A 27,217-nucleotide genomic window follows, 5' to 3' on the forward strand; every position below is an offset into this window, starting at 1 on the left:
GCCTCAGATTTTCTTGATTTATTGTGGTAAATTTAGAAGTTAAAAAAAATAATTTCCATAATGATTGTGGAGCATGAAGTTGCAGTAAAGGAAGGAGAACAAACAGTGCTACCAACCAGTGTAGATAAGTATGGATGTAATGAGGAAGAAGTTATCTAGGTTATCTTTTACCACTCACCTTTATTGTATCATTTCTCTTCCCTATCTGTGCCTCATCTTTCTACATGATATTTTTCTCCCGTTCTCTGTGCCAGGATCACCTTGGCTTTTCCTATGGATCAGCTCCTCGGAGTGACATTGGGGAACTGATTGCTCGAATGGTGAAGAATCTAGAAAACGCACAGATGACTCACCCCACTGTAGATTACCAGGGAACAGATGAGAGGCCAGCCTGGGTTTGTATGTCTCCAGAAGTGGTTGACTTCACAGTGTTTTTATTTACAGACAGTTAGAGAAACATATCATTTATGTTTTTAAATCCTTATTTGGCTTCCCTGAATTATCCCAACACTAAAGACTTGTTCTTATGGATGTTATTTGACATATGTGTTAAAATACTTCAGTGCTTTCAAACACAGTGGCTGATACTTCAGGGCTTCACTGATATTGAGGCAAAGGGCTGTTGGCTTGTAGCACTGGTTTATAATTTCCAGAACAGGAAATGTCTAGTGGATTTTATGAAGTCTCTTGTTTGCAAACGATGGAGAGAACACAAAAATTTCAATACAAGAAGAGAACAAGATCCCCAAGTGTGGGGGCATGTGAAAGAAATAAAAACAAGTTCTACAGGGCTCTCACTCCAGGCACAAAAGCACTTGGTGAACTTATTTTGAGACAGAGTGCTATGAAGCTCTGCCCACTAATGGAGGGGAGATTGCTCTCAGGATGCTTTGTTCAGATTACTGCCATTAATATTCTCATTTAAAACACCTCACAAGAAAGACAAAAAACATGTTGAGTTTTACATGTGTGATGGAACACAAAATAACTCCTGCATATGTAAGTATCTAGCAAAAAAAAAAAAAAAGAGAGGGATGTTAAAACTGTTTAAGAAAAATCCCATACTGGTAAACTTCAAAGCTTTCAAATCTGTAGCGGGACATGTTGCCTTCTCCTTCTCTTCATCAGGCAGCTGTTATACCTTGTCCCTTAGGGAGCTCCATTTCCATGACAATAAAATTATGTCTCTTGCTTTACAGAGAAACAGAAAAAAAAGAAAACCAACAAATGCTCCATAATTACATCGTCTAAAACTTTTGGTTGTGCAAACTGTCTTCAGTATTTGCATCAGAAATAGCTGATTTTTTTCCTCTTTTGACATCCCTATTTAGTCTTCCTGAAAGACTGAAATGATGTAATTCTTCAGGAAAGCTCAGGATTACTATCTTGTTTTGCAAGCATGGCTGCCCAAATCACCCATGTTTTGGGGGAAACTTCCTGCCCAGTGATTATCTACTGAAAGAAGGTTGTGAAACTGTCTGTAGTTGCTGCCCCAGCAGCTGTTATGCTGCTGGTTATGACACATTCCTGAGCCATCACCAGAAAAAGAATCACAACTCTTGATGAAAGAGGCAGATAGTGCAGGCTGCAGAAGCACTTCAGAGAAGTGGCCAAGGGCACCAGCAGAAGCTAATATTCTTAAATAGGAAAGAGAGAAAGGAGTTCTGATAGGTAATTATGGTAACAATGTGGGTAGAAATGACAAAAAAAATGAAATACATATGAGGTTATAGGCATAAAAATTATGGAAACGGGAACAAAGAAAAAAAAAAAAGAAAATAAACAGGAGCAGAAGGGAAATAATGGAAAATAACTGGGACAGCCAGGAAATATTTGGATGAGATCCTCCCTGTGTAAGCTGAGAATGTATCTGTGTGACCTCACTAATTCTCCATTTCCAGCTCTGCCTTTCCCATGCCCTCCAATGTGTTGAGAAGGGATGGCAGAGTTACTGGCAGGGCCTTGCTGTCATTTCTCAGTGACAGACATAATGGAGGAGGAGAACTTTTACAGATAGTCCATGTGCACATAGCAGAGCCTTCCCTTCTCACTGATCTCAGTGATCTCACCTACAAGTACAATGGACTGTGTGTACCTGTTGTCTTGCTCTCAGTTCTTTATCTCCCAGATAAATAGCATTCTGAGACTGGCAAATAAAAATCAATCAGACACACTAACAGTTGGTTACCAAGAGAGCAAATGTATTTACACCTGGGCAACACATTGCTGAAGAAAGCTATGCCCTTCCCAAATGTCAGTTGGAAAAAAATTTCAATCATGAGGATTTTAACAATTATGGAATAAAATGTACAGTTCCACAGGATTTTTTTAAACCTATAAGTTAGTAGAAATAGTGTATTAAATAGGGTGTTTTAATGTCATGGTGATAAGATAGTAGCCATGTGTAAAGATGAAAGTATTCTAGGTCTTGATCTGCTCTGATGTTTCCAGTTAATACATAACAACTTTTTTTGAACATACTATCCCAGAAAGGGCTGAATAGCCCTACTAATAGGAAATCTAATTATTTTTATTAAGCAGGCTATACACTAGCATGTTCAAAGAGTGAAAAGCAGTAACCTACACAAAGCGAAAAAGTAAATCACAAAATGTCCTTTCCAACTGATGTTAACTTTTTCCTTTTTTAGTTCATGCCTCAGTCCTTTCTAACCAACAACATTAATTCTGTGGGCACTAAGCTTGTCCACCTTGGCAAATGCAAAGAAGCAAACAAGACAAAAAAACCTGTCACCCAAAAAGCCCTGGGTGGCAATATCTGCTTTAGAGCAGCCGGCTGAGCTTTGCATAACCCTTACAAGTTTTTACCTTGTGTCTAACAGACCATAGTGCCAATGCAGTATGAAACCCGGATGTCTTGCGGGCTCGTCAAAGGCCATGCCTACTCTGTCACGGCTGTGGAAGAGGTATGTACAGTCCCTTTCCTCCAGCTACAGGGAGCTGTGGTCTACACTGGCCTGGCACCGTGCATGTCAGCAAAGCTGTGAGGGGAAAAAAGCAAAACAAATTATGAGCAAAGCAACAAAATTTGTATTTAAATAAATGAAAGCCTTGTGGAGAAACAAACCTATCCAAGTTTTTGCTTTCTGGGGAAATGGGTATTCCACCGCTTGGGCAAAGGTGCTCACAGCCAGACACCTCCTGCCCTTCTTCACTCACCCCAAGCAAGTCAGGCTGAGCCATGGCCCAGGAAAGCACCATCACTGGAGGAGCTGTTATCAGCAATTTGGCAGACAGAACATTTCCTTTTGAACCTACTCTTAGTCTATTCTTGTTGCATTCTTTTTCAATTAGACAACGTTTAAAGGAGAAAAAATACGTCTGGTAAGGCTGAGAAACCCTTGGGGGCAGGTGGAATGGAATGGACCTTGGAGTGACAAGTGAGTAAACTGGAGCTTCATGGGATTTGAAAAAAACAACTGCAACTTTATTTGCCGTTTTGCAGCTTGTGGATGACCCTAAAATTTGATGATGAGGTATCTGAATTGTCTTTGCTGTCATTTTGACACATGCACTTTGAAGTTCATCATAGCTGAAAGCATAGCTGAAGCTGTAAAAAGGAATACCTAAAAGAGATGTTGAGAGGGGCTTAAGTCAATCGAAATGAAGAGACAGCCCAGTCTAATGGCACAGTCAATCTGATTTTACTGTCTAGCAAGTTCAGCAATGTCCCTTTTCAAAACAAGATGTGACAGTAGAAAAATCTTTTAAGTTACAAAAGAACTGGATGAAGCAAGATGTCAGTTCATGAGTGAGTTTGGATAAAGCTTCTCATTAGGTTTTACTAAAGGAATTTCAATAGTTAATCCAGCAATGAGAGTCTGAAAACACTTTTTTCTTCAAGTTAAATAAAATGAAAACATTTCAGCAGATTGCTGATAAGAGGAAGTCTGAAGAGAAGGCAATTGCTTTTTTATCTGAGCATATGGAGAGCAGGGTAGCATTGAGAACAAATGGTTGCAAGGCTCACAAAAGAAAAAATATCTGGATGTAGCAAGATGACTTTTGACTTTCTACTCTACAAGGCTTAGAGTAGAGAGTAGAAATTTAAATGACAACTGTATTGCAACTCGTAATCTAACTTGTTTATTCCTTTGAAGGTCAGAGGAGTGGAATTTCATTAACGAAGCAGAAAAAATCCGCCTACAGCACAAGATCGTGGAGGATGGGGAGTTCTGGTGAGAATATCCGTCAAAAACCTGTGCTTCTTTGGGAGACATGTAACCGTAGAAAAAAAAAAATCTGCTAAAACAATTGCAGTTATCGCTGTTCCTCTTCATATTCCAAATAAGCCCTGCTCTGCAATTTCCTCATACTCTCACCAGCGTTTACTGAATGCCACTAGCACAGTCCTTCTAATTATGCTACACTTCCACAAGCTCTCCATCATCTTTTCTGTGTGCCATCCTCTCAGCTCAGTTTCCCCCAATTTGGAGCTATACTTGTGTTAACTGACAAACCAGAAGGCCAAATGCATGAGGAAATCATGGTGCTCCCACTGCAAACTTGCCCTAATAGTGGCAGTATCGTTGGTCACCCTCCTCCACCGGGATCTTTCAGAAACTGCCCACTGTGTAATTCCATTTGGGCTCAGTTTCCACTCAATTCCTGCAGGATATCATTTGAAGATTTCATGAGGCACTTCACAAAACTTGAGATCTGTAACCTCACACCTGATACTCTGGAAGCCGATAAACTCCAGACCTGGACCGTGTCAGTCAACGAAGGGCGCTGGGTGAGAGGCTGCTCAGCTGGAGGTTGCCGCAATTATCCAGGTGAGCGATACAGCATCTCTTGAGAGATACGGCATCTTTGATGGGGACTGTATTAGAGACATGCCACAGCCTGATCAGTGGTTGGCCACAGGAAAAGCTTTGCTTCCTCAGTGGATGAGGAACATGATTTTGTAGCTGGAAATCTGTCACTGTGTGTGCCAGCACCTCATAAGCCCCAAAAGCAGGCCTGGCAAAGATAAATCATTGTTCAAATACTTCACAGTGCCCTAAGTAAGATAAAAGAGATTAATTTCACTCTAGCAGTTAGATTTCACTTGGAAAATCTACTTTCTGATAGTTTTAAGTGTTTTGGAAATTTGCCAGATGCCTGTACTTCATTTTAGGTCCTCCTTTGCTGTGCAGTTTTGGTAGACCTATCTAAAACACATAACATGTAAAAAAAAAAAATTAGATGTTTTAGCCCAATTTTACCCTTTCCCTCAGGAGCCACAGACAAGGAAATTAAAAGTTATCTTTGATCATGAGTATGGTTAGAAAAATGAAGCTTCACATGTTTGCTCTGGGTTGTTGCTGGGATTTCACAGATACATTTTGGACCAACCCCCAGTATCGTTTGAAGCTCCTGGAGGAAGATGATGATCCTGAGGATGAAGAGGTTGTCTGCAGCTTCCTTGTTGCACTGATGCAGAAAAACAGGAGGAAAGAACGCAAGCTGGGAGCCAACCTGTACACCATTGGCTTTGCCATCTACGAGGTACCAGCTTTAGACCTTGTCCTTTCACCGTGGTCACAAATCATAGAATCACAGAATCATTTTGGTTGGAAGAGACCCTCAGGATCATGGACTCCAACCATTAACCTAACTCTAGCACTAAACCATGTCCCTAAGAACTTAAGAACCTTGTCTATATGCCTTTTAAACACCTCCAGGGATGGAGACTCCACCACTTCCCTGGGCAGCCTTTTCTAATCCTGACAGTATGCATTTACCAAGAGAGTCACTGAAGCATTCAGCCTAATTACACAAACTGCAATTTTTACTTTGCAGAAACCTGAAAGAGAGGAAAGAAGTTCAAGGCTTTGTAACCGTTCAGGCCTTAGTAACCTCATGGTTTATCCCATCTATAAGTAACACACTTCTTAGGCTTTTATAGTGACTCAATGCCAGATTTTAACATATTCTTTCCCATGTATTCTTCCATCTCCCTTTCATCCTTGCTGAAACTAAATATTTCATTGGCAGAACAGTGTGAAAAAAGAAACCGACATCCAAGACACATACAATTAACCTCTGTCCCTGCTATTGATTTCATGAAGAAGTCAATTTACTCAGTCCCTTGCACAAACATATTTAGCTCAGATATTAGTGGATCTCATGTAGATCCCAAGAAATCTAGAAAGGAAAAGAGAAATTCCTTTGAATATTTATCTAACTTGGGGCAGCTTAATTACTGGCTGTGTCTCCAGAAATCTGTGTGAACACCCTTCTATTAATATATGGCCTATAAACAAGTGGACTCACCTAGCAGCTCTGACTGTTTCTTCTCTTTGTTTCTCCCTAAGGTACCTGAAGAGGTATGAGCAGAATGGAGGCAGATTGACACCTTGCTGTATGCTCACAGCTAGTGTTACTGTTGTGCCTGTCTGTAAGTCAGCAGGAAACTGTCCAGTCAAGTGTGTTTTCAGGAATGTAACAGAAGTGAAACTGCTAACCTTTATGCTTTGAGTGTTTATTAGTAACATTTTGAGAGAAATTTTTAGTTCCTTCTCACCTCCACCCCATTTTCTGTTGCACCTTTTCCTCAGTCCTTCTACTCTGTATGAGGCCTGGCTGTGGCTTGCGTGGTGGGTCCACGAGCCCGGGCTGCAGGAGTGGCATCAGTGAACACTCTGCCTTTGCTCTCCATGCGGAAACACCCTAAACCACTTCCATATCCTCCTGCAAATAATGCCAATGGCCTATATCCTGCAGCCACACCATTTTGTCAATAGCCTTAAAATTTGTTTGGAAAACCAACAATATTTTCAGCCATAGAAGAAAATGTTTTACAAGTACACAGATTACGTTTTCTTGAATCACTGGCATGACAAGTTTTGCAAACAAGCTCGTGTGAAGGCTAGGTTACCGGGAAAACATGCAGATGGCACTCTCAGTGTTGTCTCTGCTGGCTGTTTTATAGGCAGTTATTTCTGCAGAAAACAGCCTGCAAGTGTTTTTAGCCCACAATTCTTGACTTAATGTACGTATTTGAACCCATGCAACGTTTTATTACCATGTTTCTCTAGCAGATACAGAATTCATGTTTTGTGCAGGCCAGGACACATTTCCACTAAAAGTACCTTCACCTTACCACCGTGCCTGTAGACATTTGCATATACCTTTCCTTGCCATGCCACCCTTCAAGGAACGTAGCTGAATTTTGGTTACACACAACTTAGCATCCAACAAAACAGCCAGATAAAAGTGCCCACGCAGCAGTAGTCAGCCAGTGCTCTGCAGGTGGGCCCTGGAGCAGCTCTCAGAAGCCAACTAGACCCAGCTGGTAGCAACTTCAAGGTGACAGACTCTGTGTCTGTTCCCAGCTAGCGTCCCTTGTCAGCTCCCTGCTTGCTGAGCTGCTGCTTCATTTGTGTTTTCTGTCCCAACCATGTACTGCCCGCAGGACAAGCCGCAGGGGAATGGGTAAGACTTCCTTGAAGACAAATTGACTCATTTGTTCTGCAGATGCATGGTACTAAGCACCACTTGCAAAAGGATTTTTTCCTCTACAATGCCTCCAAAGCTAGAAGTAAAACTTATATAAATATGCGAGAAATCTCTGAGCGCTTCCGGTTACCTCCCAGTGAGTACGTCATCATCCCATCAACATACGAACCCCACCAGGAGGGAGAATTCATCCTGAGGGTCTTCTCAGAGAAAAGAAGTCTTTCAGAGTAAGTTTCCGATCCGTTTATCTGGCCATAAAGGTGGAGGTGAGCTTGCTAGTCTGCTATAGTCATATTCCCAGTTTGCAGCCTGGTTCTAGTTTTCTCAACCTCCTTAGTAACTCCAAGGTACAAACTCATTTCGCCGAGCTTCACTTATAGTCTAACAAGAGCCTGCTTTGAACTATCTTTGGAGAAGCTTGCTACTTGCAGGATATCCTTTGTAAACATACCATTAGCCATTTTTAGTGATTAAAATGGACCTGTTTGGTATTCATTGCTATACGCCACTGGCTGAAGTTTTGGGCTGAGAGATCATTGAACCAGATCTAATTTCAGTCATGAATGAAACACAGAAGTAGGTAGTTATTTCTTTTCCATCCTGCTCTTCAACTAGTTTCCCAGAGCTCAGAAAATTTCAGCCAGTGTCACTCTACTTAGGCCAAATAGCTTCTGTTTTGCTCCCACCTATCAAAGTTCAGTGTTATCAAGGCTCTTTAGAGGATTAGACCAGGCAGGAGCCCTCCTGGAAGTGGTACTTGGGATGCCCAGCTCAAACTGGGGAAAACTACCTCTAGAGCCTGCAGCTGTAATGGCTGGAAGCCAGCACATACCACTGGCTGTTTGGAGAATTCAAGTGGCTGCTTACAAACCAGCTACAGAAACAAGCAATGTTGGGAATAGTCTGATTTATTTACTTTCTGTTTTCTTCTAGGGAGGTTGAAAACATGATTGAGGCAGAGCGTCCATCGGTAAGTAGTGTCCTGGGCCTCTTTTGTACATGAATAGGGGTAGGGAAAGGAGGAGTAATACATCTGGAGGAACTTGCAGCAGGAAAACATTTGCAGCCACATGACAGCTTCTTTAGCATGAATTTCCACATTTTTTTTTCTCATCAAGATACTTCTGTTAACACTTGCTTTATATACACTACTTTCTGATTGGGTTATACCAAAATCTTTTGCCAGATATGAAACCAGCACCTGGCATAAAGAAGCTGGATGCTGAGCATTGCCTTTGCCTCCATCAATGGACATAATTCGCTTACCATGGGAGGCCAGTGCTCCAAGATATTTTGTTTGTGAAACTGGCATCACATCTAATAGAGAAAAAATTACCTTATTCTGGTACATGCTTTCTTGAAAGGGATTCTAATGATACTCTGATTCAAACTAACATCATGACAAGCACTAACTCTTCACCATGGAGTTTTACCCATCTTTGTGGGAATATACCAGAGCTAGCAATACAATTAATCTTGAAAAAAAAAAATCAGAATAAATGCTCTTGCACAGAACTGAGCTCCATCAAACCATGTTCAGAAGTGTTCCCCTTTTGTTTGCTGTCATGATTACAAAATATCTGTCCAGATCTGATGGATTTTAATTGCCACTTCGGACAACATTGTTCTGTGGGCACAGAAGTCCAATCTTCACTGAACTGACAGGTTAGAAAAAGAATAGTCAGAACTAAAGGTACAATAAGAGATTTTATTCCAGCAGAAAAAGTCCCAGATGAGACAGGACACTGTTTTGCTATGGCTTCTGCAATTTCTGTCCTTCAGTATGCATTTTCTTGGTGGGTGCATTTTCCCACATTTTTTTTTGATTTTAAAACTGTATTAATATAGGAAATAGGAAAAAATATGAATATAGGAATGGGGAAAATAAATGTGAGAAAGGACAAGAGAAAAAAAACAGCACTTTACCATCAGCTCTACATAATCTGGGTAAAATTTATAATTCAGTTTGAAAACTTTTTTTTTTTCCTATTTTTGTCTCTTTTTTTACAGAAGAAGAAAAAAGGCAAGGTAGGTACTTGTGCAATGTGCTGAGTGCCAGCCAGACAAAGAGCATATGCAATGCATGCAGCTGGAGCAGAGTTCCTTGGTATCGTGACTTCTCTGCATGTGGAAACCAATGTAGTAGTTAATGAAGAGCACTGGACAAGCGGCCATTTGCAGGCAACAAGGACTTTGTCTTCCTACACTAAATACTAATGGAATATCATTAGCATCATATACCCCTCTCACTCAAGGGGATAACAGAAACTTTTCAGCTTTATCAGCATGATGCTCAAACTGCCCTTCCTGCCTGCCCCTCCACAGGCACCCTGACACCTCTTTCCAGTGAACAGCAGCACACGTCTCTGGACATGTGCCCTCACATCTGCTTTCTGTTGCCTAATGCAGCTGCTCATCTTCCTGCTCACCAAAGTCCGGGATTCACCTTTTGATTCTACACAACACATTTAGGACCCTGAAAATATAATCAGACATTTTAATATCACGACAGGCACATTGCAATTAATACTCTAAGGTAACGCATTCACATCTTGTAGCAGCTTCACTTGTTTCAAATGCACTAAACCAGAATAACTGCACGTGGTTGCTTACAGCTGAACGTGTAAAGAACTAATACAGAGAAAGAACATATGCTTTGCATAACTAATGAGCTCCTACGCAAATCCTCCTTTTCTGTGTAGGGTTCAGATTCTGTTGGGTTTTCTTTTGGTGCTACTGTCCTTCATACAGAGGGGCAGACTCATCAGTTTAAGTGAGAATCAAGAATCTGCGAGGCTTATTTTTCTTAATTAAAAAAAAAAAAAGAAAAGTTTAAATGGTTACTGGCTTTCTGTAAAGGAAAGCTAGAAGCCAGAGATTCCACTATTTTGCAAATTGACTTCTGCAGCTTTTTGAGCATGAGGAGAGCAGTAACTTCTGAAATTCTTCTACCTCTTTTCCTTTTCTTTTCCTTTTCTTTTCTTTTCTTTTCTTTTCTTTTCTTTTCTTTTCTTTTCTTTTCCTTTCCTTTCCTTTCCTTTCCTTTCCTTTCCTTTCCTTTCCTTTCCTTTCCTTTCCTTTCCTTTCCTTTCCTTTCCTTTCCTTTCCTTTCCTTTTCTTTTCTTTTCTTTTCTTTCCCAGCTTTGGCTTCTCCAGTCGCTCTCCCAGGGGCAGGAGCTGTTGCTGCATGTGCTTTACCACAGAATGGTTGTCACAAAATATTTTCTCTTCCACTGTTTCTTGTGTAATTTCCATTTCTCTTTTGCTCTCTTCCTTCTTCTTCCAGCCTATCATCTTTGTTTCTGACAGAGCAAATAGCAATAAGGAACTGACAGCAGATGAAGATGCTGGCAAAGATGGTGAAAAAACCCACGTAGATGAGAAAAAGGTTTCTGCAGCAAGTGGCAAAGGGGGAAATGGAGCTTGGTCTGGGCAGAATTAAAGAGTGGCTGGGGAGAGCACAGGAGTTGAGCAAAGAAAGTCCCAGGACACTTTCCATCAAATCGTAGTGTAACTTGCATCTAGTTTATGTGGATTCAGTGAGCATGAGCGAACAGAGACTATCCCTTCGGGTTTTTAACTCCTGTGCCGGAGGATTTAGTTGCTTGTAAACATCTCCTGGTTGCTTTCTCATACCAAGATCCCAGCTGGGAGAAATCTCTCCCCCACGAGCAGTGCAGTTCAATCCACTCTTACTGTGAAGTGGTACCTGTTTTACACAGGGCACACATGCAAGTTGCCCCCAAGGGGCTTCAGGGGCTCCTGCAAGGATCACAGCCTCTCTTCATTGCAAATTACACATCCCTGTGCACATCCCTACCAGTCCCCATTGGCCAGAGGAGAAAAGGATGAGTAACTCCAGGAGCTCCTGCACCTCTCCTCTTTTCTCTCATCACCAGAGAAAACAGGGCAGCAAAATTTTAGCCTGCATCTCATGTTCCTCACCCACCTGCAACAGCCAGATCCTGCCCCCAGGCTGGTGGCATCTGGAGGTACAGCTTGAGTGTCTGCTCACCAGGAGCGTGCCGGGCTGCTGTGCCACTGCCAAGGCATGCAGGTGGCGAAGTGGGAACCAGTCTTAAATTTCCCCTGTGTTTAGACAATCAAAAATAAGAACTAAGCCATGAAATTCTCTTTACTTTGTTACACATAATTCCTGTAATTTAATATTGGGGTGGGGAGGAGAATAGGTCGTTCTTTTTTCCAATATCAGCCTCACAGTTCAGGATTACTCTTTGCATGTGTCTGACAGACAGGAAAACAACAAAAGTGAAGCTGTCTCACATGCTACTTGTCTCCAGCAAGGGACCCTCCACATTACAAAGAGTTCTCAAGCTGAGGTTCCCCTGGTCAATTCATAGCTTACAGGGTGGCTATGGAGCAGATATGCCTCTCCTGCTCCAAACTTTTCCTTTGCAATATTTTGAAACAAAAAAATCAAATATATACATCTGTCAGTGAAAGTAATCATTTAGGCTCCTTCCAAGAGAAAAGAGAGCAATGGCATTAAGTTAAATACTCAGCAATTTTGCCAAGGAACACATCTAACCAAAAAAAGGGGGAAAGGACCAGGAGGATAATTCATTCCTCCAAAGAAGTCCAGATTGAATAAGAGGCTCCTTTGCAGGAAGGCGAATGAGCCATCTAGCCCCTCAGGCCCCTTCCCTGCTGGGCTAAGCTTGTGTCTCTTTGTTTGTCTCTTTTCAGCGTCTTTCAGCAAAAGCTCGTGAGGCGAGTGAAGAGGAAAAACAGTTCAGGAATATTTTCCGACAGATTGCAGGGGATGTGAGTAGGCAAGCAATCCCTGTCTCTGCCATCAGAGCAGCCTCACCACAACAGCACCTGAATCAACTGCTTCACAGATTCAAAACACTGAATGTTAAAATTTCCTTTGAATTTCCTTCCATAAAATTTCCTTTGAGATCTGAATATAAGCAAAATCAAATCAAAATCCAACTAAGAATACAGCTATCCTCATATGTACATATAAGCTATTCCCTTTGTGTACAAGGCAGCCTTATTTACATTCAGGCTTTTACTGCTATCACTACTACATTATTACTACATATTTTATATAGCAAGTATAAACAAGTTAGAAATACAATGCCTTCCAGTATATGCTTAATGACAGAAGGGAAAAGTAAAAATAGATCAAAGAACTGCACCAGTCGAGAGACTGCAAATGAGTTACAGGGATTTTCACATTTGGCTTTTTTGCTTACACAGTGGCTTGAAATTACCAGTCGTTATTCTAGTTGTAGTTTAATAAGTGCTATTTGGTAACTTTAGACCTACCTTATACTGCAGCCTTAAAAAATGTTTGGACTGTTGTTTATATGAACTAGAGTGCACTCTAGCTTGAGACATACATATGCCATGCTGAAAAGTGACCAAAGACTTAATACTTTTACTATACCCAGGCATCAAGTGATCTTCTTAATAAGGAATGTTGTAATTAATTATATTCTCACCACATTTCCCACCAGGACATGGAGATCAATGCTGAAGAACTCAGGAATGTTCTCAACAATGTCGTAAAAAAACGTGAGTTTAAGCATGCTTTTCAGTAACCCTGGACAAAGAAATCTGTAGTATAATGTAACCCTTCACCCCTGAGTTGCACTCTTAAAATTGTTTATGATTTCAAACACCTAGTTATACTTCCATTAACCTTGCATCCAAGACTTTAAAGAGCTGAGCTTTTCACAGAGATGCTCTCCACAAGAGATCACGTACTGATAACACAGAAATGAGCAAAGGTTCATTGGAAGCACCACACAGGATAATACAGTGTTTCTAGAAGTCTGCAAATGCCCTTTAGAAAAACAGTTCGAGTGGAGAGGCAGGCCTTTCTCCCTGTTTAGCAAACTTTAGCATACAGACCCTGGGCTTGCCTAGTTACCTGGAAGTTAGAGTTTTCGAGAGGTTTCTATTGTATATAACAGGCCAACAAAAGTAATCTCTAATTCACAAGCAATAACATCAGAGTATTTTCAGATTTCTCTACTTCTCTTTTCTTACTGGATGAAGGAAGTAGGTTTGGCTTCTACTTTAAGGAGAATTACACCTGAGAGGAAGAAGCACTTGCTGACTTTCATGATCTGTTTTCACTTGGGCTCATTTATTTCAGATAAGGACCTAAAGACAGAAGGATTTGAACTGGAATCCTGCCGCAGCATGATTGCTTTAATGGATGTATCCTTTTCTGGTGAAAGAGGAGTTCTTGATACCACACTAGTCCACTTGGGTTGTATTTCCCACAACTAAACGCACAGACAATTTAGTATACCAGGGAAGCAGGACACAATATTAGAGTCTGTAGTCAGATAACACCACACTCCTGGTTTGGCACAGCTTAAGTCCGGTCATCTCAACATTAGTGTAGTTGGCAGAGGAAAATATCCCAAACCAGAAAACTACAGAGTAAGTTAGTCAGTATGATACCCTTCCTTAGGTATCAGTGACTGGCCAACTCATGTGCTAAACCATGATTTTGTACTTTTTTTTTTTAAACCAACTCAACATAACTACACTTCTTGCCAACAAACTTAGAATATTTCTCTCCAACGCTTAAATTTATAACATATTATACATTCCACTGTATGCTTAGCATGTAACGCATACAGAAATTGTCTCAGAGCAAGTAGAGCAAACTACAAGATACCATATGAGGTGACCTCTCATACGTCACTCAGTTTTCCTATTTGACATAACACATGATTTTGAGGGAACAAAAGCACACCCAAACATTACCAGAATAAAATTGCAACTACAACCCAGAGTCATTGTAGTTGGAGCCTAAACACTTTTTTGTAAACAGCTTTAGTCAACATTTTGCTTAGTTCTCAATTCACTTCAAGCAAGGCAGAAAGAACTTCATTCTAGGATAAAGCTCAGTTGTCTTAAAAATGTTAAGCTTCACATTTGGAGGTATTTGCAAGCAGCCCACTAAAACATGTACTTTACAACAGCTTCAGGAGCAAGCCTCTCTCCGTACCAGATATTTGCTTTTACACAAAGTACAAATAGTACTTCAGGCTCCTGAAACAAAATATTATGCACAATAATCAAAACATTCACAAATATTTCGCTGTGCAGCTCAGCCATCTCTTAATGCTGAGGGTATCCTGAACTCAGTTTCACATTCATCCCTTCCTCAGTAGCTGCAGACTTAATTTTCTCTTTAAAATATTGTTGCTTTTTTACCTGAATGTTTGCATCACAGACAGATGGCTCAGGGAAGATAAACTTTGATGAGTTTCGACACCTCTGGGACAAGATTAAAAGCTGGCAGGTAATGCTGGTATCTGCAGCACTGTTCTTCACAGCTTCTGCGGCACAAAAGCTTGTGTAGGAAAAACAGACCTCTCTACGTACTACAACAAAATGAAAACTTAAAAACATGTTTCAAATTAGCTTCTAAAAAGAAAAGTAATGCCTTTCCTCATCCTAGTCACAGCCTAAGCAAATAGCCTGAATCTCTGAAGCTCCAGCCCTCATGTAAGGACTTCCCCCATGAGAACAGCATGTAGGCATACAAATTGGAGGAGGAGGGTGATGGGAACTAGAATAAGGCCTTGCAAATAGCTTAATTAGGACAATCAAAAGAGTGGATTAACAATATAAACTCAAGTCAAGCAAGGAGAATCTCTAGGGCAGAGCTTTTTGCTTCTCTCAGCATAGATCTCATCTTTTTCACGTTGTGACTGAGAGGAGCTCTGTGGTAACAACCCAGGCTGCCCAGCAGCAGCAATATAAGGCAAAAGAGAAAGCCTCCAAGTGCCTGAGGCACATATCCCATACCCAGTCAGTGGGTACAGAAATGCAAGCTTTTATTTCTGTTGTGGTTTTGTTTTTTTCCAGAAAATTTTCAAGCGTTATGACACGGATCATTCGGGAACCATTAACAGCTACGAGATGCGCAATGCAGTCAAGGATGCAGGTACTTCTCCCAGTGTTCAATGCGCATCAGTCAGAGAAAACCTATTTTGGTTGAGCTGTCACAAGGATTAAATCAGGAACACAGCGCAGCCTTTTAAAGAGAGGCCCTACAGAAATTAAAAAATCCTTTTTTTCCCCACAACAGAGCTTCTCAAATATCCAAATAGCAAGTCTTGTATGTCTTGCCAACCAAATAGATCTCTTCAGCTCTTTAAACTTTCCAATGAACTACGCTCTACTGTCTTAAGGTTCTCCCACTCAGGGTCTTGCTGCTCAGGGGGACCAGGGAGCACCAAAAACATTTGCTCTCATTTAAGCTGTGGATTCTTGATGTTCATGTAAGTAACAATCAAAGAACAGCGGAAAACCTTCAACCCAAGAGTACAGGCACTGAAACTGAGGCAGAGCAGGTCAATGTCCAAGTTTGCATCAGAGGCAACTGGGTGGACATTTCTCAAGTCCTGTGCATGTTTCTTGGTGGCACTAAGCCACTGCAGGCTTAGTCTCCTCTTCTACCTGTGCAATAAGAAGGAAGTGTTTTTGCAAAAATTTCAGTTAATGACATTCATCCTAAGAGAGGCTTTTGATGTCTCTTGCTTCTTGTCTCAATCGCATTGGCATGCTTCTTTTCCTGGACAGCAGGCCTGCCCCAGCAAATGTTGTCACCAGCTCCTGTTTCTCTAAGGGAGTAAGATGGCTTCTTTAGTCAGAAAATTTGTAGCATCACTATAAAGCTAAATGTGATTATTTCAGTGACACTTCAGTAGTATTTTGAAACATCAGTTATGAGTTCATCAAGGAACAGAAACAGATGGCTACCTTGTATTATACTTTCCAAAACATCAGTGATTCAATCCTTTCCTAAGGACAAAACTCATACCTGGATTGGAACTCTTGCTGCAGTAGAAACAGAGATGATTTTTCTTTTCCAGGTTTCCATTCTCACCAGGAAGGAAACTTGTCAATGTAAAAAAAAAAAAAAATTAAATACCTCCTGCCCTGACTATAGAACCATGAACAGATTTTGCAATCAAAATGCCTCAATCTTACAGCACGTAGGCTGTGCATGACCTTGCATTTAGCCAACAACCAGCAGTACCCAAATCACAACAGACCCTTTACGAAACACGGTCACACGCTTCAGCAGTCAGTGCCCCAGTTCAGTAACACGACGCTGAGGAGTTACCTCCTTATCTATTTTTTGACCGTTGTGTGATTACGTTCATGGCAACTTCCTCCTGTGTTTCTGTTGCCCAGTTTTTGCTGCTTTGCTCTTATCAGGCCCAGCTAAGCTGCAAACCCTTTGGTGTAGACCTCTCCTCTTCATACTTACAGCATGAGGTAACTCACATGCTATAAGCCCTCCCAAATCATAACTTCAAAATGTTACTCCTGTTTTAAGAAAGCAGCTGGGACACAGGGAAGCTCCTTGTAGCTTTACTTCATTTTATTTGGTGGCTGCAGTAGCACCCTCCAGCCTGGGCCTCGGTTAGGCCTGGGAAGCACCTACCGCTGAACTGCTCCCGGAGGCCTGACCAGCTCTGCCCCCTTTCTGGTCCTCTGCAGGGTTTCGGCTGAACAACCAGCTCTACGACATCATCACCATGCGCTACGCTGACAAAAACATGAACATCGACTTCGACAGCTTCATCTGCTGCTTCGTACGCCTGGACGCCATGTTCAGTGAGTGGCTGCCCCAGTTTTCCTGCGCTGCCTCCCCTCCCTGCCCCCAAAATGTGCTGTTGTACTTGAAGCACTGCTGCCTAAATAGAGATTTAATAATTTATGTGCACAGAGAGTCTAAAATATGACAGCCATCCCATACAAACACAAAAGAACCCATTGCATTACTCCTTGTAGTAGCTAAGGGAAAACATAGCTCAAATACTTTCTGACCATGTCAGTAAATATCTGCCTGTGTAAGTTTGCACAACACAGCGTGAACACAGTTTGGTTCACTATACGGGATCATCTTTACATACACAGTAATTTAATCTACTCCATATATTTTTGTTTCCTTGCTTTAGGAGCATTCCATGCCTTTGATAAAGATGGAGACGGCATCATTAAACTCAATGTCCTGGAGGTAAATTACTTTATGCCGCTATTTCTAACACAATGTCACAATACAGAATTTTAATCATATTATTTATCGCACATGTTCTCAAGGGAGCCTATGAGAGTTGGTCCAAAATTGTCATCCAGTTGGTAAGAGGCCACAAAGCCTCCTAAAAATTTTGCTATTGATTTTCCACGGAAAACACCTGTATCCATGATCTGCCAGCAACAGCTGCTCTGTAAGACTCCAGCTGGTGCTGAAGGGCACAGTTGCAGACTCTTCATATCATCTTCAAAGTGCTTCAAAAAACTTTCAAGATTTTATGAGGCAGTTTAAATCAATCATGATGTTATGGTGTTACCTGATAATGGGATTTCAAATAGTTCTTTACCTTTTAAAAATCTTATCAAGATGGCTTAGAAAGTTTCAACTTAAAAGCATGTCTTCTGCTAAGGAGACCATGAAAAAACCCTTCACTTTTTGCAAGGAAAGGAGGAATAGGAGCAAGAAGCCTAAGACAAAATTCCCCACTGCCACTGTGCTTCATACTAAGTGTCAGCGAGCAGCTGTCTTCCAGCTAGAGATGGTGGTGTCTCAGTACAATTTGTTGGATGATGACAACAAGTCTTCCATCCATTAATTCTAACTCTTCTTTCAGTGGCTGCAGCTCACAATGTATGCGTAACACAGGAGCCAGCGGCAAACTTCATCAAGAACAGACTCAAGACTTCTGAGCTCCATTCAATCCCAAGTGCAAACAAGAGCATTTCCTAATTACGTGCCTCACTCCCTCAGATACAAAGCACATGGGAAGAAGCCATTGGAAAAAGAGACAACACATACTCCAGTAGGCAGACCAGTATGCAACTTCTGTAACTACTTTCGTAGCTCCTCAACATTGTACTTCAGGCAACAAGGATTAATTTGTCGATGACTGAATTAAGTTTTCTCGGCATGGCAAAGACATGGAGCATGCATCGCTACTCTGCTTATGCTGACAACTGAAAAAGTCTTCCCTCAATTCAGGCAAAACTGAGACTATATCTGAACTGTGAAAGTCAGAGGTGTTTGCTACCACCTTGTAATTATTTATTCACTCTTTGTCCTGCTTTAGATACTATCATTTCAGCCTCTTCATAATGCTGACTGAATATTTCACATGAGATTGTGCTAGATTACATTAATATCATGCATCCCAATCATGTTGTTACAGATATGGCTATGGAGGTTGGTTCTCTGCTACGTTTGAAATGTGGCAGTAAGGCACAACAGAGTGCAGTACCTGGGACAGCTTGGTCTAGTGCCTCAGCAAAAGTACCAGAACTGAGCAATTTGGTCTCATTTTTAGTAGTATAATATCTTAGTATCTTAATTACACAATGGACATTTTAAACAGTTGTTTTAATTGTAACGGCATTCTCTGTAACACTGAGAAAATTGTTTCCCATTTGAGGCAGAAAACCTCTTATACATGCAAATATATATATATATATACATATATATATCTGTCTCCAAATACATATATATATACACACACACACTTTCCCCCCACACTCCTAGGGTCCCATTTCATGATGGTATTGTGTATTTAAGATGTGACGTGCAGGAGAATCAGACACTATGTTAGCATGACCACTTTGGGAAGACTATTAGAATGTGTAAGTACAATTAGTTTAATTGGCCCCAAAATAAAATCACCTGGGTTTTGGCATAATCTCTAGGGTTGTTTTTTGGTTTTATTTTGAAAGAACAGAGGAGGATGAAACATTCAGTACTCTTCTACCATTCTCCTGAATATACAGTAGCTTTTGGAGTCTTATGGCAAGCATGAAGTCAGCTTAATATCTCAAAGACTTGGCAGTTCGCTCCTTGAATACAGTTAAAAAAACAGACTCCCCCCAAAAAAAAACACAAACCAAAACAAACAAAACCCAAACAAACAAAAACCCCCAAAACCAACCAAACAAAACCCCACAAATAAACAACAACAACAAAAACAGCAAAGAAAAAAAACTCAAACACTTGAGCTTGAGAGGTTCCATTCTTACCAGCTTTAAGAATGGCAGGCTTTCAGAACTGGTCAACAGCAGATCAATACAAACATGGAATGAAAAACAAAATGTGCAAAAAAAGGTGTGAAGAGGTCAGACTTTGTCAGGAGAACCTTCTACTTAGTTCTTAGTGGTGAAAGGTAGCAGAGCAATCAACTATTATGATTTGTTTTTGCAATTTTGCTTCATATCATCTACTCGAAGTTACTCTGATAAGTAGCACATTTAATCAAAAGGTGTCTGAAAAAAAACAGAAAAACTGTAAACTTCTTAATGTTGTCTTGCACTGTAACCTACGCTGAAGGAGTAAAAAAATTCTATAGTTTATCTAAAGAAGAGTTACTCTCCTTTAAATTCAACATTTGTTTCAACCCAAATCACTTTTTTAAGATAACTGGAGTAGTAGAAGCCCTGGGCTCCAGCTGTGTGTTCTTTCCACTAAGCTATTATTTTCCATACAAAAATATGGCTGAGATGCTCTTGGTGTTCAGAGAAAACCAAAATCCATCAGGCAAAAGACCAAAATCAGGATTTTTGATTGGCACTCAAAACTGTTCATTAAAGTCCTGGTGAGCGAACTACCAACAGCTCTAGAGGACTTCTCTCTGCAACGGGCCATGGAGCAAGGGAGCCCATACGTCATCTTGGCAGCATCAGCTGGGGGACAGTTTCCATTTTCCTTGCTGAGTGACAAGGTCTGAGCTTCCAAGTGGCCTGTCTGATTTTATCCAGTCCTCTTAAAAAAAGGAGAAAAATCCAGAACAAAGTAGTTTTACTGAATCCCGTGAAAGAATCATTCTATTCAAAACAAAGAAGAATCAGACTGAGAAACCATAACAATATAAAGAACTTTATTTTTTCTCTTTTTTTTTAAACTTTTTTCTTCTTTTGCTGTATAAAGTTTCATTATTATGCTGACAGCTTTGTACCAAAATGAAAGAAGAAAAACACGATCAATCTGTGCACATGTTCCACACAGCTTAAATTATTAAATCACGTTGGTTTATTCCACTTTCATTCTTCAAAAAGACTGTTTAACAATTACAGCAAAATGAAATTTGACAAGCTGGCAGGCACATAACCTACAGTTTGCTCTTTACTTTTACTATTAAATATTTCACAAACAGTAGCTGAAACCGTTTCCTTATCCTTCCTCACATTTTTCTGAAGCTCTGGACAACTTAGACTGTTTGGATGGTTGTACCATAAAAGCTTGAAAACCAAGATTCATCTGTACTGGTGTTTTAATTCAAAAGAAGGGAAAATTATTTTCTCAGTACTACATTTTTGTTTCTGGGAACCTATAGTTTATTGCGAGTTTTCAGTTATTGTTTACCTTGAGCCATCATTATCGTACAGTTTGAAAATGTGCATTAAGAACTGCACTACTTCAACACACCACACAGCCAAACTCCTGCTATTTTGCAGAAGTCAGCTCATGCGCTGATTAATGTTTAAAGTCTGAAATCCACACGCGACACCAGGCAAGCAGAAGCTGGGATATTTAATGCATCTTCGTACCAATGGATGCGGCAATTTTCTCTCCAGCCCCTGCCACATACAGAAGCAGCAGCGTTAGACCATTGCGTATTTTGCACTGCCAGTTAGCTGTTATTTTTTCCTGCAATTTGAAGGAGAAAGAAGCACTGAATACAGAAAAATACGGGTGACGCTATTGGGGCTGGGCAAGGTTAAGCTTTGCAGCACATGTGAACCTTAAGTGACCTTTTTATGACACTCACGCCCTCCTTTTGGAGGTTGGGCAGGGCTTGGTATGCCTCTGATGCAACCAGTTCTCACACTTTTAAAAAGAGAACGAGATTACTGGTTTCAGTAGCACCTGGCCCATTCTTTATTTCATGAAAGTGTACTATGCCTCTGAGCACTTGCTGTCTGCTGAGGAGGCTCATAGCTTAATAGGCACAATGTCAGTCCTGGTAAACGTGCAATCAGCCATACAGCAAGTCCAGAGCTCATTATTTAACATTTGGCTAATAAAATAAGCACACCTAACCACAAAATAAGCCCTCAGTCTTTAAACTCTTCCACCCACAACTTTTTACTTTTTACTTGCATGAAAAACAATCTGAAAACAAGAATCCTAAAACAGGCTTCAGATGTGCAATACTGCTTTTCATGAAAATATGACTCCACAAATAGTCTGCCTTCCCACTGTTATTACACTGTTTGACCAGAGGTGTATCAGGAGTCAAAACCCTAAGTCGCAAGATCAGAGGGGATCTCAATAGTGGCTAGCAAGCCAACACATTAGTTTGGCATCTCTCTTCTGTACTTGCCTCCAGAGGAAGTAAAAGGCCAATAGCTGCACCAAACTCCAGCTGAACAAACAGGAAACCCTGCCCAGAACTCCAGAGGAGCCTGGGGATTTCCACAGCTGCACAACAACTTCACAGCAAGTCCTTTTACGATATCCTGAGGACAGAGCAGCACAGTGTTTTCCTCTGAATCCAAGCAATTTTAAAAATTATTTTTAATTTATGAAGCAAAATTTTTAGAAGCACTCACACCACCCTGCTATTTTCCTGCCTCTTGCCCATTTTAAGATTCTTACAATATATCTGAAATGACCCACAAAGTAGCAAAAGACACCACTGCTAAAGCTGAAAGAGGATTTCTGAAGTCCAGAATTTTCAGGACTGTTTTCAAGGACAGATAAGGAAATACCATGGACTACAAGAAAAGGAAATCTGCTTCCCCCAATGAAAAAGATAAAACCAACAAGCAATCAGGAATGCAAATAAAGTGTAATATCAGTGTGTGTTGCAACACTTAGTGAGAAAGATCTTTACACGTTCCTGAATACAGCTGACAGAACGTGAAGAATCGCAAGGAAGAAGTAACAAAAACTACTCTCACACACCATTTTTCAGAATGCTACGATCACTCTGCATGCTCGTCCTCAGGACACACACCTCCACACCTTCACTTCAAGTACAGTCCATGAGGGACAGCTTGAGACGTTCACAATGTTTATGGCACCCTTTTACATGCTCCCTCATTGTGGTTCAAAAAAACTCTAGAAATAAACTCTTGAACATCAATATTTTGGAAATGGTTTAAGTATCATGCAGTCTTCTGCTTTTCAGTCATTAAAAAGACTAAATACTCTCAGAGGCTCTACAGCAATAAAGCCTTAATCAGAAGACATCTATACTGCTCAGAGATTTCCCTGAGCTTGGTTGTGTCTTGAATTGCTTCATCCAGAGACCACAGAGAGAAAAGAAAAAAAAAAAAACAAAACCAAACACACAAACACACTCCCCAAAAAACAAAATAAAAACACCCTCAAAACAGCATGGGGTCTGAGCCACATGCTGGGCTTTTTTCCTGTCCACAAACAGCTTAATAAAAAAACCCAAACAAATCAATACAAAAGCACTGGAAGCTCAGAGATGCCCATGTTTTTGAAGTAGTATGCTACTGCATCTCATTCCTATTTTACTCCTGTCTCACAAAAAAAATCATCAATGTCAAGTAATTACAGAGAATTTATGCTTGTCTGCTAAGACGATACAGAAATAGTTTGCTTCAGAGACAGCCCTGAAGTTCCTTGATTTTATGGCAGTGGAACACCCACGGGCTTTCCTCAGTCACTTTCTTGGCCTAAAAAGGCTGCTTTACAGTAAAAGAATGAGGCTATAAAACTTATTTGGTCTATGATTGGCATACCAAGCCTCAAAGTAGTAGTGAAAGAGATGCTCAGTAAAAACAGTACATTCAGTTTGTTTGAACAGCACTGGATTCACTTATAAGCAGCTCAGTTCTGACACTGGGCTGTCCTTACCTTCTGTCACAGTTTAAGGAAACCTCTCATTTTTTTTTTTTTTCCCCGAGTAGCAAGTTAGGCAAAAGTCAACACAAAGCTCCTTGCTAGATGAGTCTCACTGTTTAGGAAAGCTCTTTGTTAAATGAGTGTTATGGGACAGAGGATCGCAAATGCAAGAAGTACATTTTGCTGCACTTACTGGGTAAAGTTTTCCACCCCAAGGGACACCTGCAGAGGAACCCTGACAAGCAGGAACAGCCATCGCCTCTGCACTGGCTTCTCTGTGATACGTGCTGTGCATTAGTAGAAAGATGACTTTCACAGGCATAAATATGCATTTTGTATCCTCAGCTTCTGCTTGAGAACTTTAGACTTTCAAATCCTGCTCCATTCTTTCCAGTTGAGTTTTTGTGAACTTGATATAGCCCAAGCCAATTCAGCCAGTTCACAACAGAAACAAAATGCTGCCTAATTGCTGCACTTAAACAGTGCCACTGCATTTCTCCTAGTTTGCTATTCCATGAAGACGTAGGATTGCAAAGCTCACTCACTAAGATTCCAAATAAAATCAGGAATCCAACTATGGTGTTGTATCAAGATTGCAGTGGTTATGCTGGTCTTTAACTAAAATAAAAGCTGACACCACTTCTTTCCTGTACATAAGGACCTGTGTTTAAAAAGACTAAGATCAACAAGCACGTGAGTGAAGCAGCTGTTTTGCTGCTACTGGCATACATCTCAAAAATAACTGCTTTCCTCCAAATAAAGAAAATACCTCAGGAGTTGTAGTATTTAGGGCAGTGTGTCACTGTATGTATTATGCCAGTTATTGCAATTTTTACACAAGGAATAAAAAATAAGTTACAATTAACATTAAAAAAATTGGTTTATTCCAGTTCTCCATAAAATTATTTTCTTTTTATGAAGAAAGTCAAAATGTACACTGGGTATTCAGGTTACACTGTTAGAATTTGTGATATTCTGGTTTGCAGAATTTTATTAAAATCAGCTAAAAAAATGGACGCAACATAAAAACAGACATGTCTTAGACACTTACAGGCTTCCAGCTGAGTTTGCAAACACCAGCACCTATTGTAATCTAAGTTCTCAACACCCCTCTGGACTGCCTGAAGACTGTCAGACTACGCTTCTTTGAAAAACAAAACAAAACAAACCACAGGAAAACACCACAGGAAAAAACAAACAACAAAAAACCCCAAGGCAGACAAGAGGAGGGAATATTCTTATCTGGCAATGAATTAAAAACTTGCAAGAATCTTCCATTTGGGCCAAGTCTTAATTGACCAGCCTTATTTCTACAGAGTGCAACACAACCTGCAGCCTCTGTAGCAAGGCATTTCAGCCCCACTCCATTTTCGCATTCCAAGTGGGAAAAGAAAGAGGAAAGACTGGAGTAAGAAACTGATGTTGTTTGGAATAATTCTGACACATTAAATTACTTCCCAATGTGGGAGGTGAAAAGCTTCATGAGTCAATTCTGCTGTCATCCTCAGCATGTCTTTCAATATGTCCTACTGCATCCTAGAAAAAAAACAGAGAAGTCAGTTAAAATAATAATAACAACAACAACAAAATTAAAAAACTTTTTTTGCAAAAAAACTTGAAGACTTGGTGAAAGTGAAAATCTGGATAACACATATTTTTGGGCTTAAAGCTTCTAAAAAGAAAAAAATAAAAAAATAAAATGGAATGCCAAGCTATTAAATTATATATATGAAGTGTCTCACCTACCACATGATTCAAGGCAAGTAAAACCCAGCTTCCTTTCTGACTAGAAGGGCATATCAAATAAACACATTTTATCCACAGACAGTGCTTAAAGAGAAATGAAGGACTCAACTTCTCTTAGTTCCCAAAGAAACCTCCTTCCATTGCATCTTTCGAAAAGCGTGCAACAGGAAGGTAATTTATAATGCCTTGGAGTAAAATGTGGATTTTACCAGTCAGTCTATAGGTAACAAACCTCCTTACACCCAACCTCAACCTTTTCCACACCACTTAAACCAACTGGCATCCAACTCTTGTGCCTTCTTCATATTTTTCCCATTTGTGCTAACATTTATTCAGAAATTTATGCATTATATTATTTAAAAATTCTCAGCAAAACCAGTCCTGTGTGAAAAATAAACAGCATCAGCATCCAGAACAACGAAGGGGTGCAGTGATGGAAAAAAAATCTGTTTCAAGACTGATGTTTGTTCATCTTAAAAATAATTTTTTCCAACAAAAACATCTTGAGTATAGTCACCAGAATTCCTTCTAATATGTCAAGAATTGACCATTTCCATGTAATATTTTAGGATCAAACTGTTTTAAACCGACCGTATCTCAAGCTGTCATACTTAGCTGCTCTCTTCATCTGTCACAGGTTGAACCCTGTATGACTGTAACTGTACACAGCTAAGCCTGCTATGACTAGAAGAATTTGACCATTTTTAAGAGAAACAGGACCAAGTCCCACAATTGTTGTTATAGTATAGTATATACTTGATACTACCCAATGCAACCACTTTACTTCAACCACATACCTGCTTGGAACCTTTCCTGGAAGTAAAGAAAGCATCACAGTTCTTCCAACGACATTTCAGGGTCTGAAAATTTGGGTTGGTGTGGTCAGTTAGCAAGTGTTGTTTCAGATGGTCCACAACTCCAAAGATCAGTGAACAGCCATGCCACTGGTAGAGAAAACATGCCAGAATAGGCAAGGAAAAAAGAATTTTAGCTAATGCTTTTATTCTTGCAACTTAAAAATATTGTACCAAGACCGTTGACATGCATTGCTCCTCCTATAACATTTTCATCTTCTTATTCCACTTCCATTCTCAATGTTCCCTGTTCCTTTAATTACAGCTCTACAGAGATTTTTCCTGCCTCTAGCCAAGCTTAGACCATTAGCAAGAATTGCAGCAGGAAGAGAGGAACTGTAACTTTACAAGATTTAAGCTTACCTGAGACAGAGTCATTAGGAATTTAATTAATCTTATTTAGCAGAATAAATCTGATTTTGTATGTCACTTGGTTGAAGTTTTTTTGTTTTAAACAGTTAAATGTCACTATCTAAAAATTACCAGGAAAAATAAAATTAAGATACAACTACTAACTTTCTCTCAAGCATAGATATAGAGAGAACACCACGAAAAAAGGGAACAAGCGATATATACTAACATTTAAAATGTACATAAACATTAAAAAATATTATTGAATTATAATAAAGGTCAAGCTATCCAAGATTGATAAGTGACCACCCCAGAAAATGAGTCTAAAAACAAAGGAATGCTAAAAACATTTTGCTCATTACCCAGCAACGATAATTCTGCATCAGATTAAGCCTCACAGCCCTGACACTGCCGTCATAGCACCCAGTGTAGATCTGTAAAAGAAACATTTATGGATAAGCTAGCTAGGAATGATAGAAAAATAACACAAAGTCCAATTCTGAAGGAAGCTTCAGTGTAGAATATACTAGCTGAACAAGAAGATACCAACATGCAAGGCTTCCAAATTTAAAAAATTGGCCAGAGCAAATTCTTTTAAGGTTTGCATTCATAGTTTACAAAAACCTACTAATGAAATGTTTTCATAACTTCTACTGCAGATTGTATCATGTGTGTAGAAGTTAGGAAAACATTAACATATAATGTACCTCTCCACTGAAGTGAAAAAAAAAGAGGCATAAATGTTAAGTTGAATATATTTCCAGGACTTAACCACTTCTATGTATATCAAAAAGGAATGGAGAGGAAGCGTGAGGAAGAACATCAGAATATCAGAAAGAGAAGACTGATGCAGATCCTGAAAGGTAGGTGAAATCACTACTTAAAAACCACTTTTGTTAGGCAAATGCTCTACACAAAGTTGTCTTTTGGAAAGAAAAGGATGTCGGACACTTGTAATTCC

General features: G+C 40.1%; 2 protein-coding genes across 9 annotated transcripts in view; one reads left to right on the forward strand and one right to left on the reverse strand.

Annotated features, from left to right (window-relative positions):
• Positions 1-19,175, forward strand: part of CAPN3 (calpain 3) — a 30,224-nt gene extending 11,049 nt beyond the window's left edge. The window contains exons 6-24 of one of the 4 annotated variants that reach the window (XM_071809224.1): positions 255-395; positions 2,841-2,924; positions 3,313-3,398; positions 4,119-4,196; positions 4,633-4,793; positions 5,339-5,508; positions 6,318-6,329; positions 7,480-7,688; positions 8,395-8,431; positions 9,472-9,489; positions 10,748-10,849; positions 12,169-12,246; positions 12,948-13,005; positions 13,592-13,656; positions 14,687-14,755; positions 15,325-15,403; positions 16,969-17,085; positions 17,430-17,488; positions 18,120-19,175. In XM_071809224.1, coding sequence (XP_071665325.1) covers positions 255-395; positions 2,841-2,924; positions 3,313-3,398; positions 4,119-4,196; positions 4,633-4,793; positions 5,339-5,508; positions 6,318-6,329; positions 7,480-7,688; positions 8,395-8,431; positions 9,472-9,489; positions 10,748-10,849; positions 12,169-12,246; positions 12,948-13,005; positions 13,592-13,656; positions 14,687-14,755; positions 15,325-15,403; positions 16,969-17,085; positions 17,430-17,488; positions 18,120-18,146 — 1,650 coding nt within the window. In that variant the 3' untranslated portion in view covers positions 18,147-19,175. The other 3 variants (XM_065838344.2, XM_071809222.1, XM_071809223.1) reach the window with 3 other exon arrangements.
• A 1,171-nt stretch (positions 19,176-20,346) lies between these two features.
• Positions 20,347-27,217, reverse strand: part of ZNF106 (zinc finger protein 106) — a 41,338-nt gene continuing 34,467 nt past the window's right edge. For all 5 annotated transcript variants that reach the window (XM_065838341.2, XM_071809221.1, XM_065838339.2 and 2 more), the window contains 3 exons: positions 26,619-26,690; positions 25,849-25,995; positions 20,347-24,841 (listed from right to left, as the gene is read on the reverse strand). In XM_065838341.2, coding sequence (XP_065694413.1) covers positions 24,785-24,841; positions 25,849-25,995; positions 26,619-26,690 — 276 coding nt within the window. In that variant the 3' untranslated portion in view covers positions 20,347-24,784. The remainder of the gene's footprint in view (positions 24,842-25,848; positions 25,996-26,618; positions 26,691-27,217) is intronic.

Source organism: Patagioenas fasciata, chromosome 5 (assembly GCF_037038585.1).
Source record: "Patagioenas fasciata isolate bPatFas1 chromosome 5, bPatFas1.hap1, whole genome shotgun sequence".
Classification (NCBI taxonomy): Eukaryota; Metazoa; Chordata; class Aves; order Columbiformes; family Columbidae; genus Patagioenas; species Patagioenas fasciata.